This window comes from Melospiza melodia, chromosome 1 (assembly GCF_035770615.1).
Source record: "Melospiza melodia melodia isolate bMelMel2 chromosome 1, bMelMel2.pri, whole genome shotgun sequence".
Taxonomy (NCBI): Eukaryota; Metazoa; Chordata; class Aves; order Passeriformes; family Passerellidae; genus Melospiza; species Melospiza melodia.
Window position 1 is genome coordinate 166,312,455 of NC_086194.1, and position 17,514 is coordinate 166,329,968.

The 17,514-nt window shown below is 37.4% G+C and overlaps 1 protein-coding gene across 3 annotated transcripts in view; it reads right to left on the bottom strand.

Moving 5' to 3' along the window:
- Positions 1-17,514, bottom strand: part of ZFAT (zinc finger and AT-hook domain containing) — a 116,330-nt gene that overhangs the window by 17,369 nt on the left and 81,447 nt on the right. For all 3 annotated transcript variants that reach the window (XM_063174518.1, XM_063174526.1, XM_063174510.1), the window contains 5 exons: positions 16,794-16,881; positions 12,862-13,011; positions 10,859-11,032; positions 7,612-7,700; positions 4,882-5,020 (listed from right to left, as the gene is read on the bottom strand). In XM_063174518.1, the coding sequence (XP_063030588.1) occupies positions 4,882-5,020; positions 7,612-7,700; positions 10,859-11,032; positions 12,862-13,011; positions 16,794-16,881 (640 nt within the window). The remainder of the gene's footprint in view (positions 1-4,881; positions 5,021-7,611; positions 7,701-10,858; positions 11,033-12,861; positions 13,012-16,793; positions 16,882-17,514) is intronic.

Genomic DNA, 17,514 nt, shown 5'->3' on the forward strand with positions numbered 1-17,514 from the left:
GTAACATACAGAGAGTGTGAATGAATTACACACCTTTACTACTTTCAATAACAAAACTGATACTTGTAATAAAACACTGCAGGCAGATATTACATAGCCCCACAACTTCTTTACATTGGCATGAGCTCTTTTTTATTTATTGACCTAAAATCTCCACAAGACAATTCTCATTTTCGTTTAAAGAGAGCATGTGATGAGAGCTGTAAAACAGAACACTGAGGCCACAACTGGACCCTCATCTATGGCCTGCACAAGCACAAACACAAACCAAAATCTGTCTCTCAGACATGTAAACAAAATGTTTATGGATGGGAGGGAGAATCGAGGAGATTCTCGAGGAGAATCGAGGAGAAAAGAAACAAATTTGGGAAAAATTGGGACTTGCCTAGCACAAAGCAAATGAAACTATAAAATAAGCGATCAAATGAGCACATAGACAGGGCCTTGCAGAAAAACTAGTGGGTAATATAGAATATTCTTCCCACCTTTGCAGAATATATCAAATTCTTATGCTATTAGTTTTCCTTTATTACTTTATAATACTAAAATAAAGGTCAGATCATAGACTTCTACTTAAACAAAGAAACCCACACATACTCTGAAAAATCCCAAGCATTTCTCTGATCCTGGGTGATTCCAATTTCTAACCACAAGCCCAGAAATTAAATACTGCTGTCTATCCTTGGCAATGCAGTTACTCCAATGAACACAGTCCCTCTTCTATGAATCATTCATTTATTTATAAGCTCATTCTAGGAATCTTGGGTACAGTCCAGCAGTCTACATTCATATAAATATTTCCAATTAAGTTTATTTGCAGTGCCTTCAATGCAGTCAAAAACCAACTGAGAGTAGAGGAGATGAGCAAGTGTGAGGCAATTCACTCTGGGCTCAGAAAGTAACTTAGAAAAAGCAGAATACAATACAAATAGATATAGACAGCTTTTATTAGATATTAATCTTTGTTCCTTTTCCCTCTCAATTTCTTTTCAAGCCTTTTTACTTGCTGGTAGTCTCTCCTTTTCCTTTTCATCTATAGTCTCTTCATTTCAAAGGATTTGTTTAATATCAGGCCTGAAAGGTCTTTTTCCTTTATATGAATATATGAATAATTTTCCAAAATTGCTTTTCAGATCTATGAATACAGTAATTGAAACTAAACAGAAGCCTGTCAGACATCAAGGTGCAACTTCTGGCCCAAGCAGTTCAGAAACCCACAGAGTCATTCAAAGATTTGGCTTGGAAGGGACCTTAAAGTTCATCTTGTTCTGTTTCCCTGCCAATTGGCAGGGACACCTTCCACTAGACCAGGTTGCTCAGGACCTCATCCAACCTGGCCTTGAACACTTCCAGGCATGGGACATCCACAATTTATCTGGGTAATTTGTTCCAGTACCTCACAGTAAAAATCTATTTCTAACATCTATTACCTTGTATGATACCCAGGTGTCATATAAGACAAATATGACTTTCTTGTCACACTGCAGAATATGTCCACAGTAATCTGTTTGTCCTGTGTGAACCAAATACAGAAAACATTCTGATTTTCAAATCAGGAAATCTTTCATTAACTTCAATAGGATTCATGTTTATCACTTCCAAATGCAAATGTCTCCCGCCAGGAACAATTCTCCCCTCAGTGAGATATCAACACACTGAGAAAAATTGATGTTTCTATAGCATGCTAAGGAATCTCTGGCCTTATTTGGAGCCCAGGTGCAAGATACATCTGATGCATCACAGAACAGGAAATTGAGTTGGCAAAGGAAGCTGCATGTGGGAAATCACACCTATTAATATAGCTTTCTTCATTACAGAGCCCTGAGAAGAGACACTGACTTCATAGCTCCTACATGGATTTGATGCCTCATTACTACTCTAAAATGCCTGACTTTTCCACAGGTGAATGTGGAAATCAGGCACAGCACTACTGTCAGTACAGCAAATATAAATGCTGTGTAAGGAGAGGAAGAGAAAGAAGGATGAAAGCCAGAGATGAAAATAACAGAAAAGGCTGTTTCTGTTGTGAGGGACCTACAAGGACCATCCAGTCCAACTGCCTGACCAGTTCAGGGGTTACCAAAAGTTAAAACTGTTGTTAAGGGCATTGCCCAAATGCCCCTTAAACAATGACAGCCTTCAGGCATTGATCACCTCACTGGGAAGCCTCTTCCACAGTTTCATCACCCTCTTGTGACCGTGTTCACAGGGGTCTTAGGATGAGGGAAGAGACAAGGATCTGATTCCACGTTTCAGAAGGCTTGATTTATTATTTTATTATATATATATTATATTAAAACTATACTAAAAGAATAGAAGAAAGGATTTCATCAGAAGGCTAGCTAAGAATAGAAAAGGAATAGATAACAAAGGCTTGTGGCTCAGACAGAGAGTCCAAGCCAGCTGACTGTGATTGGCCATTAATTAAACAACCAACATGGGCCAATCACAGATCCACCTGCTGCATTCCACAGCAGCAGATAACCATTGTTTACATTTTGTTCCTGAGGCCTCTCAGCTTCTCAGGAGAAAAAAATCCTAAGGAAAGCAATTTTCAGAAAATATGTCTGTGACACCCTCTCAGTAAAGAAATGCTTCCTAATGTCCAGTCTTAGCCTCCCAGGCACAGTTCTGAACCATTCCAACATGTTCCATCACTGGATCCCAAGGAGAAGAGCTCAGCAGCTCCCTCTCCCCCTTTCCCCCCTCAGGAAGCTGTCAGAGAGCAGTGAGGTCACCCCTGAGCCTCCTCCAAACCAGACAAGCCCAGAGCCCTCAGGTGCTCCTCACAGGACATCACTTCCAGCCCCATCACCATCTTTGTTACCCTCTGGACACAGTCATGAACCTTCACATCCTCACCTGGTGATCCCAGCCCTGAGCACAGCAGGATAATCCTCTCTTTTCCCTGCTGCTCATGCTGTGTTTAATGGTTTGATGCAGCCCAGGATGGGATTTGCCCTCTGGGCTCACTGCTGGCTCCTGGGGAGCTGCTGCCACCCAGATTATTCCTGTCTGCAGGGCTGATCTTCCCACTCAGACAGGTGCCAGGCATTGCTTCACCCTGGGGGCAGAAGCTGACATTTGACCTTGTTAAATTTCATCCTGTCCCATGTTCCAGTGTGGTGGCAAAAGGATAACCACCATAGGAAAAAGTTAAAGACTCCTCTCTCTCATCTCTCTCCACTGTCTCCATTTTAAGGGTACTCTTGCATCTCAACAACTTTGCAGTTATTATGTTTCAGTGGAAAAGAATTACCTTCAGAAATGCATTTATCTGGCTCCCAAAGGGGAAGGAAAGACTAATCAGTGTAAGATTAATTTTCTTTGTTCCAAACATTGCAAGTATGATCCCTAATTTATACTAGGAGAATTCAGTCTCTCATATCTATTCCTAAAAGTAGCTACAGACAAATAATTCCTTGCAGAGCTCAGATATTTGGAAAGTTAAACAAAGCTCCCCATGATGAAGAGTTTTCCCTTCACCTGGGTGACTACAAAATAGAGGCTCTGAGTACTGACCAAGCAAATATTACTTGCTTAAAACAACTGCAGGTTCCCCATGGACTTGTACTGCCTGTGAAAATAATAATAAAACGATACTATATATTCCTACACTGTTATAAATATTTGCTTTGAAAATTATTTGGCTGGGGATTTTTTTTGACAAAAGGAAACAAAAAAATGTTATATAAAACCAACACAGACTCAGATTACTTATTGTAGTTATATATTTTCCCTTTATAGAGCAAGTTTAAAGGGAGAGTCTACAACTGAGTTCTCTTTCTCTGTGTCATGAGTTCAGTATTTTAACAAGGATTAATGCCTTCAATAGATAAATGTTATGTGTTAGATTAATGATTTGAAATAGCATTTAGAAACAATGTAACCTTAGAAGAATTACATTTAATTCATTATCTAACACAACAGCATTATTTTAGTCTCTATTCCCTTCAACAAAATTAGAAACTGAAGATTCCAAAAGACGAAACTGCTGGTAGTTTTTACTAAAAAATAGGGAAAACACTTTCTAAAATTACGAGTAACAAAGAAGGAAACTTAATTTTACCAAGAATGAACATATTTTCCACGCAATTTAATACTTAATCTGGCTTTCTCCTCTTCTTGCTCAATGTTCCTCACACCAGGCACTAGAACTGAAGGAGCTTTACACCCATAAATGTACCTGACTATAATCAGTTGTTTGCTTTGGTTCATCTGCTTAGTGTGTAACAGCAAAGATACTTATGGGAGTCAGACTAATCCTAAATTAAACTGTGGTGATTTCTGCTTTACTACTAATACATTCTTAGCTTACTTACACAGACAAGGTGTGCTTCCTTTGCCCATAAACCACATTCCGAGCATAACAATTCCTAACCTGTTTTACCTGTACTCTCTTTTCTCCCCAGATTTTTCTAGTGGGGGAATAATTTGCTGCCATTTACTCTTCAGCCTCTTTCCTTATGTTTGCTCAACCTTACATTGAGTTCAACCTTGCAGAATTGTCACAGAAATTTATCAGCAGAATGGTAGAAATTTATCATTCATTTCAACAAGCAGGGATACATTTCAACAGGCAGGGATACTTGACTTACAAAAAGAGACAAACAAGTGTGAATGATAAATGTATGCAACAACAAGTAGCACAGTCAAGGTCAAACAAAACTTTGGTTCCCACATCCTTAAAAACCAAGAACAAAGGACACTGAAGGAAGGGTAAAAGGTGGCCATTTCAGAATTACTAAAAAGGAATAATGATTTAACATGTAGCACCCAATAAACTGAAGTGCACATACTACACAGAAGTTTAGCTTCTCACCAAGTTTGCTTCAGAAAAAAACCAAACAAACCAACAAATCTTATTTGGTGGAGATGTACCTTGCTGGATAAGAGCTTCAGCTGCAGGCTCCCCAGAGCCTGCATTGACATACTCTTCATTGGGATGCTTCCTGTTGTAATGCCTCTTCAGGGACCCCGATATGTTGCAGGAATAGTGGCAGTGTGCACAGCGGAAGGGCTGGGGGCAAAAAGGAAAATGTTGGACTGTATTTCCTCACCTCTTCAGGATACTGGGCTAAGCTGCAATGTTTTGATCCCAAGAAACCATGTTCATTTCTGGCTTGGGCATCTTTCAAGGGAACTCTCGAAAATTCAAAAGAAATTGAAGTTGTAACTAAACATTACCTAGATTTGGTACTTTTTATTATGGGCAAGACAACAAATACTCTCACTATTATAAGAATATTACCCAGTTTTTGTAATTCAGTAAATTGTATGTTTTCATAATTGATGTTAACAGGTCTGACCATGTGGAGACTCTCTACTATGAAATGACCAGCTGCTGTGAGCTTTGGTCTAAAAAACAGCAGCAAGACAACTAAAATAACTGAAAGTACAAAATGATTGTACAGCCAATGTAATTTAACTCCCTTTCCCTATCCTATCCTATCCTATCCTATCCTATCCTATCCTATCCTATCCTATCCTATCCTATCCTATCCTATCCTATCCTATCCTATCCTATCCTATCCTATCCTATCCTATCCTATCCTATCCTATCCTATCCTATCCTATCCTATCCTATCCTATCCTATCCTATCCTATCCTATCCCCTTTTCTCATTTCTTTCACCTTTTCCTGGCATTTGCATTTCTCTGACCATTTGGTGAGCTGACTTTGGCAACTAAATTAACTAATTTTTTAAGAACATGTCTCTCTTCAACTGACAGAAAGACAAATTTCTAAATAAATAAAAATTAAGAAAACAAACATTTGAGCCTAAAGTTAACCTTTGATAGTAACTTTCTGACTGAGATGTGTCACAGTCATAGGGAGCTTGACACAAGCATTAGGTCCTGGTAAAAGCATGCAGATGTTGGCTGAAGTCCTCAGGGAAAAGTCAAGTACCTCAGAATAGGATGGAAAATGTTTCATGCACAGCAGTCCCACCTAAAGCTCCTCAGCAGAAAATGGTTGGTACAGAAATGTTCATCCAGGAGCTGAATTTAAAGCAGGGAAATGTCTGCAGTCAGGGTACATTGATTAGAACACTCTCCTAAGCTCATTGCTCATGATCTTCCTTCAGGTTCCAAACAGCAAAAATAAGGAAGAAAAGTGATGTTCAGACTCCCTTAACCTTATGCTTCAGAGGGTACTGTAAAATTCAGCTACTCAATATTTCAGAGATGGGAACTCTCTTTCTATTGCTGAAACTGTCATTTTTTAAAGAAAATAAAATGCAGACAGACTGCTGTGCTCTTGCAGCACTCACTTGTGCAAGTCATGCATGTTCCCTGCTCTCGGATAGCAGGATTGCAAATTCATGGAGCTGGGAAATATGATGGATTAAAGGATCATTAGGTCACATAAGTAGTGACATTTCTCTGAGCCTGATAAGCATGAAAACAACTGTCCTAGAAGGAGGCAAATACTTTTTGAACTCCTCTAGACAAATACTCCTGATTGATCTAAGCCAGAGTTCAGTTCTCTTGACAATGTCCTGAATTTCCACACTTATGTGTAGGCAGATCCCAAGGTCAGAACCGGCTGCATTTCAAGAACTGCACTGTGAGGGCATTCATCACTTTAGCCATCAAAAAAGGAAAATTATGTATTTTCATTTACAAAAAAATATTTTCAAAAATATAAGTTTGGAGCAAAACCACATACTTAAGACAGGAAAAATTGGTTTTTTTTTTCAAAATGAAAAATCTCTTTAGATAACTTGTTTTGTCTTCCAAAACTTAAACCATCATTCAAAAGACTGCTTGCCTTGCTGCTTTATAGTACTTGTTAAGAATGCGTGCAGTGTACTCTTTATAGAAGTAAAATGAACTGTTAGATAATGAAAGATGTTACATATGAAAATAGTATCATGTTTTCAATAAGAAATATGTTCACTATTAAGATAAAGCCTCGCATTAAAATGAACATTTTCTTAAATAAAAAATATTGTATTTTCTGGAAAAGGAACCAGTATAATTCCTATTTACTGAATATAACATTTCACAATACATTACATTAGGACCTATCACACTGAGAACCAATGTGAAATTTAGAAATAAAAACATATTGCCATTTATTAAAATAAACTGTATCTCTAACCTAAATACTTCATAGAAACATGAACAATTTTCAAAACTCTTCCCAATGCATGTTTCAGATAAATGTTTTAAGGTAAGTGTTTTAAAATGAATTCTCTTCAATTTTCTTCAAGTATATGAACTCATCTGTAGTACAAGAGACTGGAAAATTTGGGAAAAAATTGAATGAACAGTGATAGTGGGGATTTGCTTCCATACCTTCCCAGGACTTTTTAAGGTACATATTAGATTCACTTACTCAAGGACTGATAATCAAACCCAAAAAATTTGTTTCATATTGCAAAATATAGATATTTTTGTCAAGTAAAACTACTAATTACAAATCGGTCACAAATAAAATAACGCTATCTCAAAAGTCTGAATATAAGGTCAAAATTTCCACAATATTAAAATGTTTATATACTGTTAATTGTCATTAAACAAGAAAATGTGCAGTTTTATTACTGTTATCTAAAGTTCTGTGTATTTCCTAATCACTTTAAGCATGATTTATATGTGTTCTTACCTTGAAAGAGACGTGTTGTTCCATATGACGTAGGAGCTGTGGTTTCTGGGCAGCTGTATAGTCACAAACTGTGCATTTAAACTGCTTTCCTGCAATGGGAACAGCAAATGGAATAATTATTTTCTCTATTTAAGTTCAGAAAACTACTGATTCTATTTCCTTATTAAGATAAATTCCCAAATGCTAAGAACGATCAATGAACAACACGAGAAGTCTGGTGCTTGCTCTGCAAAATTTTGGTTAAATAGAGCTAAGAGCAGAATAAGGGACAAAAAAAGGCTTGAGTGCAATCTTTAAATTATAAGTATTAAATGCTCTGGATTCTCCTGGGATAGTCACTTGGGAAAGAAGAAAAAGAATTGTTATAGTGCACCCTAAATGGAAGAAGGAAATCCATTATTTACAACTGCAGGCACAGCTACTTTGCTGTTTGTAAAGCACACTCGGAAATCCTCAAAACACCAATGTTTGATCTTGTTCACATGGGTTTAGTTATTTCTGTCTCCAGCACTGAATTGTTATGATTCAAATACATTTCCCCTCAAAGCAGTCTCTCTTACTAATCTATTTTTCCCCTTATGATTTAAATGAACACAATTTCCTTCCTTTTATTCTCTGGGTTTCACACTCTCTTTCTCCTTATTTTGCCTCTAAGATTCTATCAGTCCTGCTACCTACAGCCAAATTACAAAGTGCATTAAATACTGAAGGAACTTCATTCCTGAATTAAATGTGCTCAGCTGGCAAATTGTATTTGAATGATGTGGAAAAAGGATGCTAAAAACTATTCCAAAAGTAAAAGAATCAAAAGGTAAAGCAGAAGTAGAATAGACAATGTTCTGTATAATCACAAAGAGATGAGGTTTCTTAGATTCCAGATGCTGATGAAAAAGGTAAAAGCATTTTATACCAAGTGTGAAAGTTTCTATAAAACACAGCTAAGAAGCACCTTCTGGTATCTAAATAAAATAATGAAAATCAGCCTTTCTGGTTTACTTCTACCCACAAGCAGTAATGACCCTGGAATACAGAACTGCTTGTTATCATGTCACTCTTGAGAAGTCTGTCTTCTGGAAAAGCATAAATCAGACACAAAACTACTTTATATTCCATGACTTAAATTGACCTTGCAGGGCTCTGATATTTGAACAAAAATTGCTTGGATTCATAAGTCAGGAAGACAAGACTCATAAACAGTGAAACAGCTTTCAAATTCACTTATTTGTGAAATAACTGAAGAACCCTAGATGTGTGCTGCTAAGACCTTCTGCAGTGCTGTCACTACAGTAAGGGACACTGGGCAAAGAGAAACTGTCACTTAGAATGCTGAACGTCCCCTGACAAACCACATTCCTGGTGACAAATGTCCTTTTTCACAAGAGTTTGAAATGCATGAAAAGTTTGCTGGGGTGAACTTAGTGAGGAAAATTACTTAAGACTCCACAGACAGTGAGATCCTGCTTCCACTGGAGACAGTGGTCAAACTCACCTTCCAAAGGTACTGGGAATTTCCTGGAACAGTTTTGGAAGTGTGAAAAGCAAAGTAAAAGAGCCTTAGTCTTGGATTTATTTGTACCAGTCAAAAATGGAATCTTAACAAAAAGGAACACAGAGTCATGGAATGGTTTGGGTTGGAAGGTCATCTTGTTCCAGCCCCCATCACCCTGTGATGGGCTGGGACACTTTCCACTAGAAGTCGCTGGAGTTATTCCAGAAGATGATGAACTTGAAGCCAAATAAAGAAGGCTCCTGGTAATAGCAATGCCTCCACAGCCAAGGTTTCAGCCTGACCTAGCAGTAACTTCTAAAAGAACACAGTTCCTCACATGGATTTGAATGGTTAAAGATAACTTCACACTTTTAAACACAATCCAGACATGGCTAGATCCTGCTCAACTATACTGCTGTTCTTAACAACACTGAATTTCAAACCAGGCTCAGATGAATTGCATTAGTGACTTATACACACATAGATTTGTTCAAGAAATCCAAGTAACACACATTTGAAAACAAATTCAACTTTCATTGCTGAATTTCCCTATTTCATCATGCCAGATGGTGAAAACAAAACAGAAAGGTTTTGAAACGAAACCCCATGAAGTGATTTTTTTTTTTACAGGGCCATAGAAAGAGACTTTTTTATTTTTCTTTATAGACTGATGATTCTTGAAATTTTCTTTTCATCCAAATACAACAACTTGCCTCCTTCTCCTAGCAAGAAATCAGCTGAGGTTTGCATTTGATAAGTAAAATCTTGATTCTGACATATGAAGGTTAGATGCATATGCCAGACCTACTTGGTACTGATCAAGTTACTTCAAAATACTGGAAAGTACTTTGTGAATAACAAATGATTTACCAACACATAGCATTTCTGCAATAACTTTGGTAATAAAACAATAACTATAATCTTCTTGTAAGATGTAGCATATTGGTGTAAAAAGGATTGTTTCTTCCACTTGAACACACAGACACAAGCATTAAAAAATATCTCTGACACAGAAACCTCAAATATATTCTAAAAATGTAACAGAGCATTGTGTGCTTTCTCTGAAGATGTAATTTGAAAAAAAAAAAGAATCTAAATTAAATGGTCAATAAAAAGTGGAATGAGGTTTCACACAATTGCATGAGTAACAAAAATCAAGCTACTAAGTCATAATGAAGGTCTGTACAACTTATTCTGCTCAATAATTTACTTCAGTGTGATAATCACAGAATAATAAAGTACTGCTGTGCTCTAAACTTTTATATAAAAAATTGGATACTTTTCTGGATGTGCATCTTGCTTTTTTCAGTTATCATCACAGAAATGATAAAACTGCAGGGCAAATGAGGTGCTGAGTGTGAGACAGTGCCCAGGTTTGCCACTGGCTGATCAGACCAGGATCCTAATAATATTCTCATAGAATAAAACAGTGAGAGATTTAACAGTAAGAGACAGAACTACTGGCAATTTCAAATTTCTATTAAAATATACAATTCCCTGTTAGAACAAGGAAGGCATATAAAGCCAATATGAATTTCAGAGAAACCTAATATTTCAGAGACAGCTGTCTTTCACAGAAATGAATTTCACAAAGTTTTGAATTATTTCCCAAATGGTGTCTCCTGGGAATAAAAAAAATCTGCAAATCACACTGAAGTGTTCAACTGAAAAGCATTTGTTAATAAGGCCTGTGGTACAGCCAATATTTATTGTCCTAAAATAGATTTAATAAATAGATAATAGATTTAATGCACTTACCATCAGCAGTATGAAGGAGTTTATGGCTCTTCAAAGTGCCTTTTGATTTGAACTTTTTCCCACACATATCACAAAGGTGAGTTTTCTCTGTGCTGTGACGATTCATGTGAGCTTTCAAGTTGCTCTTGCTCCGAGTGGCGTACTCACAGAGGGAACATTTGAAGGGTTTCACACCTAAAAATGAAATAAATACACCCTGAAACAACCAGGCTGTGCCTTTCCAGGCTGGACATTTGCTTGAAAGAAATTTCAGATCATGTGAGCAACATGGACAAAGAGAAACACTTCAGAATTTGGATGCCTACAAATAAGAAATTTCATTTAGAGCTTCTGTGTAAATGATGCTGAGCTCATGACAGCATCACTTAACTTGCTCAGAGAAAGGAGGAGTTCTTTCACAATTGAATATTGCCCCACTGAAGCCAGGTACTGAGTTTGGCCAGGAAAATACTGATATTTGGGCCTTGCTAAGCCTACCCTCCCTTTAGAAGTAAAATCCAGGCTGCCTGTGTTTATGCCAAGCTTGTGTACATGTCTCCCTCCAGAATTCTTCAGGTAACTCCCATTCTCTGTTTACTACAACCAACAGTGAGGAAATCTGTTGTAAGGAGGACTGCTCCATTAGGCAGTTAACATGAAAGCAGAAGTTAAATGTGCAAGCTGTGTTTTATGGTTAATTAGTGCCATTTGCTAATGGTTCGGGCAGATACAAGCACTTAAAACTTCTCTTCCCTCAAACTGTCCAAAGCATACAGAGAAATACCCAGTGGGTCATTTAACAGATCTACAAGAACAAAGTAAATCCTTCAAAGAAAAGCTGAATAAATCTGAATTGGCAGAGTAGTTCAACAGTTTCATGAGGGTCTGCACATTTTAAATTGATACTCATGACCTTAAAATTAGATTTACAAGCATGAAGAATTACAGTCTGCTTTAAGCAGACTAGATTGCACACTTTGATTTGGGAAGAAATTTCTATTTACCTCTTTCTCCTGCCAGGTTGATGGCATGGGTTCCCAGTTCCAGTCAGAATAAAAGAACTTTGTCTATGGAATACACAAGGAATTTCTCTAACCTACATTCTGCCTTACCTAAACTCCTTAAAGGAGGAAAGGCCACTGGAGAGGAGCCCTGCTCTGGTATACAAGCAGGAAAACTCAGAGTTAGATCAGTCAAACAAACATGCTGAACTACCTATATGGGAACACTTTGGAAACAAGGTATCAGCTTGAGAGCACCCCTTTCATGCACAGGGATGGCTGAAGAACCTAAAATCACAGGCAATCTGTTCCACAGATTACTAATGGGAGAAAAGACCATGTAAGCTGTCCTCAACCTTTTATAAAATACACAGACTGGGTAGACACAAGATTTCACTGTCTAAAGATTTTAAATTCAAGGCACTTTTAACCCATGTGTTGCCATATTACTGGAATTTCTCTCTAAAAATGTCATAAATATGATGAGCATTATCTTAGGGGATTTGATCACTGTCTGTGTCAATGGCAGCTAGCTGCCATGCTCTGCAGGATTTATTTAAAATATTCACAGAATTTTATGTATACATCAAAGCAACTGGATTTCAATTGGTTTACTAACAGATTTCCAGATCAAGGATTTTTGGACAAATGTAAAAGGAGCAGCAGAGACTCATAGGAAGATACAGAAAATTACTTGTTTCAAAGTACTGAGCATGTATTTAACTTACTCCTCCTTACTCACATAGAATACTTTATAGATGTTTATGAATGTGTTCTGGGAAAAAATTGCATTAGAATTTTAATAATTTTTATAAAATATTTAAACTGTCTGTTAATGTCCTGAGTGTGAAGTTCCATATGTGATCCAGAGTCCATTAAACTGATTAATTAACCTCCAATGCAGCCTGAAGTTTTGCATTTGAGTATAGAAATAAACTTGAATCTGGCTTTTTTAATGTCAGGCTAAGCTTCAGTGGAATATGAACTCATTATTTGCCCAAAAGCTTAAAAGCAGAGTTTTACCTTCATGAGCCCAAATATGACGCTGAAGGTCTGATCCATTCTTCATAAAATAAAAATCACAGTGGGGACATTTCACAGCTCGTTTTCCAATGAGTCCTTTCAGCTGAACTCTTCTGCCAAGAATCTCAGAAATAGTAGTCATTGAAACCTCTGAGAGAAATGCAAAAGGTAGTAAGAACCAGAAGGACATGAGACAATTTATTTTGTAAGTTATATGAAGAGCCAGATCCTGATTCGGTCCAACTTTTAAAAGTTGTATTTCCCTTACTCCCAGTCAAAACTGACTTAAGCAAAGAGCACAAGGACCTTTTTTTTCTTTAGGCCTTCTAGGATGCTCTGTCCTTTCTCTCCTGATCTGTGAACTCACTGTCCTCACTGCTGCCTGTTTAAAAAAAAAAATAAATTAATATTTTAAATATAAAAAAACTTGCTTGGGCCACTGGCACAAAAGATCATTTTATTACTGTGACCCTTCCCCATAAGTTAAATTGGGAATTTTTTCTTCAATATTTTCAAAAGCTTTATTCATGATTTCACCCCAGATTTCCAGATGTCAAGGATCTGAAGACAATTCACTTCAGCCACAGCTACAATAGTCAGAACTCTGATAATCAGGCACTTTAAAGGGAAAACCAGGCTCATGGAATAAATGTGACTGGAAGGGACCTCTAAGGTCACCTACTCCAAGCACAGTCAACTTTGCACAGTCAACAGTTCCATTTTCAAAGTTACATCAAGTTGCTTGGGGTCATATCCATCCATGTCCAAGGATGCAGATTCTCTTGGCCCACTGCAGTGTTTAACCATCTTTACAGTCAAAACTGTTTTCCCAGTTCTAGTCAGAATCTTCTTGTTTCAACTGACATCTCTTCACTGTAGAGCTCCAAGAAAAATCTCCCTCTGTCTTCTTTTTAATTAGATTGCTGAAGACAGCAATTAAGATTCCTCTCCTGGCCTTTTTTTATTCAAGCTAGACACACTCAATTCTGTGTATCTCCTTCATATGAGATAATGTTTTGGTTGTCACAGTGAAAAAGTTCAAAATAATGAAGTCTAAATTAAAGTGGCCTAGACACATAATGAAAACACTGCCAGATGCTTTTAAAAATAAATCAAATTGCTCAATGCACGTCAGATGAATGAAATGCTATCTCTTGACTTAATGAAAGTACAACACTCATGCAATCTAAACCTTAAGACATGAAAGATGGTGACATATTATGCCCCAAATCTTATAAACTTGAAAGTTCCTGTCTAAACTTCAATTTTTACCAAAAATCACCTTTTCTCCTGATGATTGGTCCCAGAATGGAATCACAAAAATCCTGCCTGAACTCATATGCACAGGGAAAATAACCTCAAAAGGTAACTATAAAAGCCCATGAACTGAGCAGAGATAAGTTCTAAGGTACCAAAAAAAAAGAAAAATACAGCCATAAGTCTGAACCCTCATTCTGCCTTTCATGGCTTAGATCCTTCATTCATGACTGCAGGCTAGGATGTCTGCTCAGTGGGGAGCTATGGAAGCTGATGCCTCTCATGTCTCAGAACTATTGAGAAATATATTAAATCAGACAGTGGATGAAAGGTAGATAATTCTGAGAGCTGGGACCAGAACCCAAGACTCCTTCTTCACTGCTGAGTACAAAAATCATTGGGCAATAAAGCCAAGCTCTCTTAGCCCTTTGGTTTGAAATACTGCTCTGCCAAAGTCTATGGAGATTTTTGTCTCATTGCCTTCATGGGACCAAAATTGAACTCCCCTGCAAAGACAGAATAGGAAAGACTACTTTTTCATACTTTCTACTTGATGAAACAGAAGAGACAAGGGAGCAGGGCATGCAGAATGATACTAAGAAAGGAAGAAGAGGGGGAGTTCTAGAATATTTTAATGATAAATATGAAAGTGCTTCAGTTTAAATTAATTTTTGATATGTCACTTTAAAATTCATCTTAAACAGTACTCGTCTTTCCTTTCATCTTCATTAATTTTAATTTATATTTTTGAAAACAACTGCACTCATGCCACTGCAGTATTTAATAGCTTATACCATCAGACCCCTCACATTTATATGGCCTGTAATTAAGTGTGGTGTACAAATAAAGGATGTCTTCCTGATTACAAGGAGAAAATTCACAGAAATAAAAAAGATTTGTGCATTAATTCTCCTCAATACATTAAAACAGGCTTGTTGCATAACTGTTGCATAGGCATATCTTAGATGTAGTATTTCTTTAGTGCCAGAGATACATCTAATAAATCTGCTATTCTGCCTTTAAGCTCTATTCGCCCATGATACAAGAATGAGAAATGAACACACAAAATAATAGTGTAGATTTTCTTTCTGAACCTTATTTCTATTGTAAGAGTTTAAAAGACCCACTTGAATTAAAAAAATAAAATTACATTATACTTTTTTTAGAGAGATTCAGATACCAAATGAATTGTTCAGGAGTATTTATAAATCGACAAGTTTAGTACTTCAGGGCTCCAGAGTTAACTGGTATTTCATACATAGCACACAGTGATCATTCAGCAGTCAGTGGACAAGAACAGACTAATGACAACATGGAAGGGCACAGAACATCATTGTCCTGCCAGTTCTCAGCTCCTGCTATTCAGGAATATCTCCTATGCTCCCTGCCTGAGGCAGCACAAAGGCTTTAAAGGCACAGTTCTTGAGATTCAATTTCTATGCTTACTGCAGTTATACCTCCTGACTACAGTATAGTTCAGAAGCCTTTTCTCATCTCAATTTCCTGCATCAGACACGTCCTCTGACGTACGACAAGCCCTCCAACCACACTGCTCTGGAGTGCTCTGCAAATAAAGAGGTTTAGTAACTAAAGAGCTGAAGTGGGAGTTAAGGAGGAAATTAAAGTGAAGGAAATTGTTTAAAACACGGGTCTAGCACTATCTAGTGGCAGTAGGAAGATAAACTACTGCTTTACCTATTATGCTGTACATCTGACCAAAAAGACAAGGAAAGTTACATCACTTTAGTTGTTTTTTTTTCCCCTTAGATTCAGTCTGAGCATGACCAGTGTTTTCCTTCTTTGTATCCAATTATGTCAGGTGATAAGGAGCCATTATGAATTAATGAAAGTGTCACCTCTCCCCCCTCTGCAGTAGCAGCAGGACTTTCTATCCAACATAACACAGATCCTGAGAAGCAGGAAATTAGGGACACACCAGTGTGACTGCTGAGTTCACATCAGTGAGTTTAAACCAGTCCCCACACCAGCATTTTGGCATCAAATTTCCAAGATCTGGGAAAGAATTGTTTACTCAGGCACAGCACATCGACTCACCACATTCATGTTATCTTGTACTTGCACTGATAAATCAGGGCACCAGAATGCAAGGTGTAAACAGAGTTTGGGGCAGTTTGCTGCATCCAGACCCATTACTGATTCCAGTAATGGAACTTGCCAGCTCCATTCCTACTGGCCACACCACATCCCAGCTGGTTCTAGCAGGAGCCCTGCTGCAGACCCCAGCTGGCCCTGGGGACCTGGGCATGCACAGGGCCAGCTCTGCATTCCCATCAGGCACCTACAGACAAATCATGAGCCCTGAACACATTCCTGTCAGTTCATGTAGGGCCAGTGGGAATTTCACATCTCCTGGGCTGCTACAGGATGTTTATGTGCCTGATCCCAAACTTTCCAGTGCTTAATTTGAATTCACCCTTTGCCAGATGAAGACAGATTTCAATTACCCGACATATTTCACAGCACACTCAAACAGGAACACTTTTCACTCTAAATTCTAACATCTGCAAAACCAACACAATTCTTACTCTAAACCAGTTGAATTAGAAATAGACTCTTCTCTTTCTTAGAAATATAATCACATTACACTGCTCATTCTAAACCCTTATCCATTTATTGCAATAGACTGAGAAATCTTCCTTGATTTTTTTTCTTACCAGGGTGATTTGTCTTGATGTGAGATTTTATAAGTCGATCTTCAGAAAATGACTTCTCACACACAGGACAGGAATAACTCTTTTTATCCTTAAGTGAGAAAGAAAGAGATTGCATTTTCAGTCTACTGGTATAATCACTATAGTCATTATTCAGTAATACATGGTTCTCAACAAAGTTATAATTCAGGGTTCGGTTTTTAAGGAAAAAATGAATGTATTTATAGTGAAATAAGTGAAGGAGAAATATTAAAAGACTTTAAGCACATCATTAATCCTCATGAATACTGGGCTCCAAGTTACAGCAGATGAGAATATGCACAATAAATGTAAGCATTATCTTCTGACTGACTCTGTAGAAAATCAGGAGTTGAAAGATCAAGCCACATAACAGAAGAGAATTATTTGATGTAAGCAGTAATATTTAGGGGGTTTTCTTCTTTTTTTCACAAGTCCACCCTTCTGAAACCAGGATCAGATCTTACCCTTCTGAAGACAACCACCACTTTGTGGATTTATAAAATGGCCTGAAATTGAGCAGCAGAGTTAACAATGACAGATGCCATTACTTATTCAGTGTCTACATTTTTAACTACTTTATAAATATTCAGCATTTTATGTATTACCAAAAAAGTCATATTCTATTATTTTGATTTAAAGACTACTGTGGATTTTTTCAGTGTCACTGATGTTATAACAGATTTAACACTGTCAATCAAGTCCA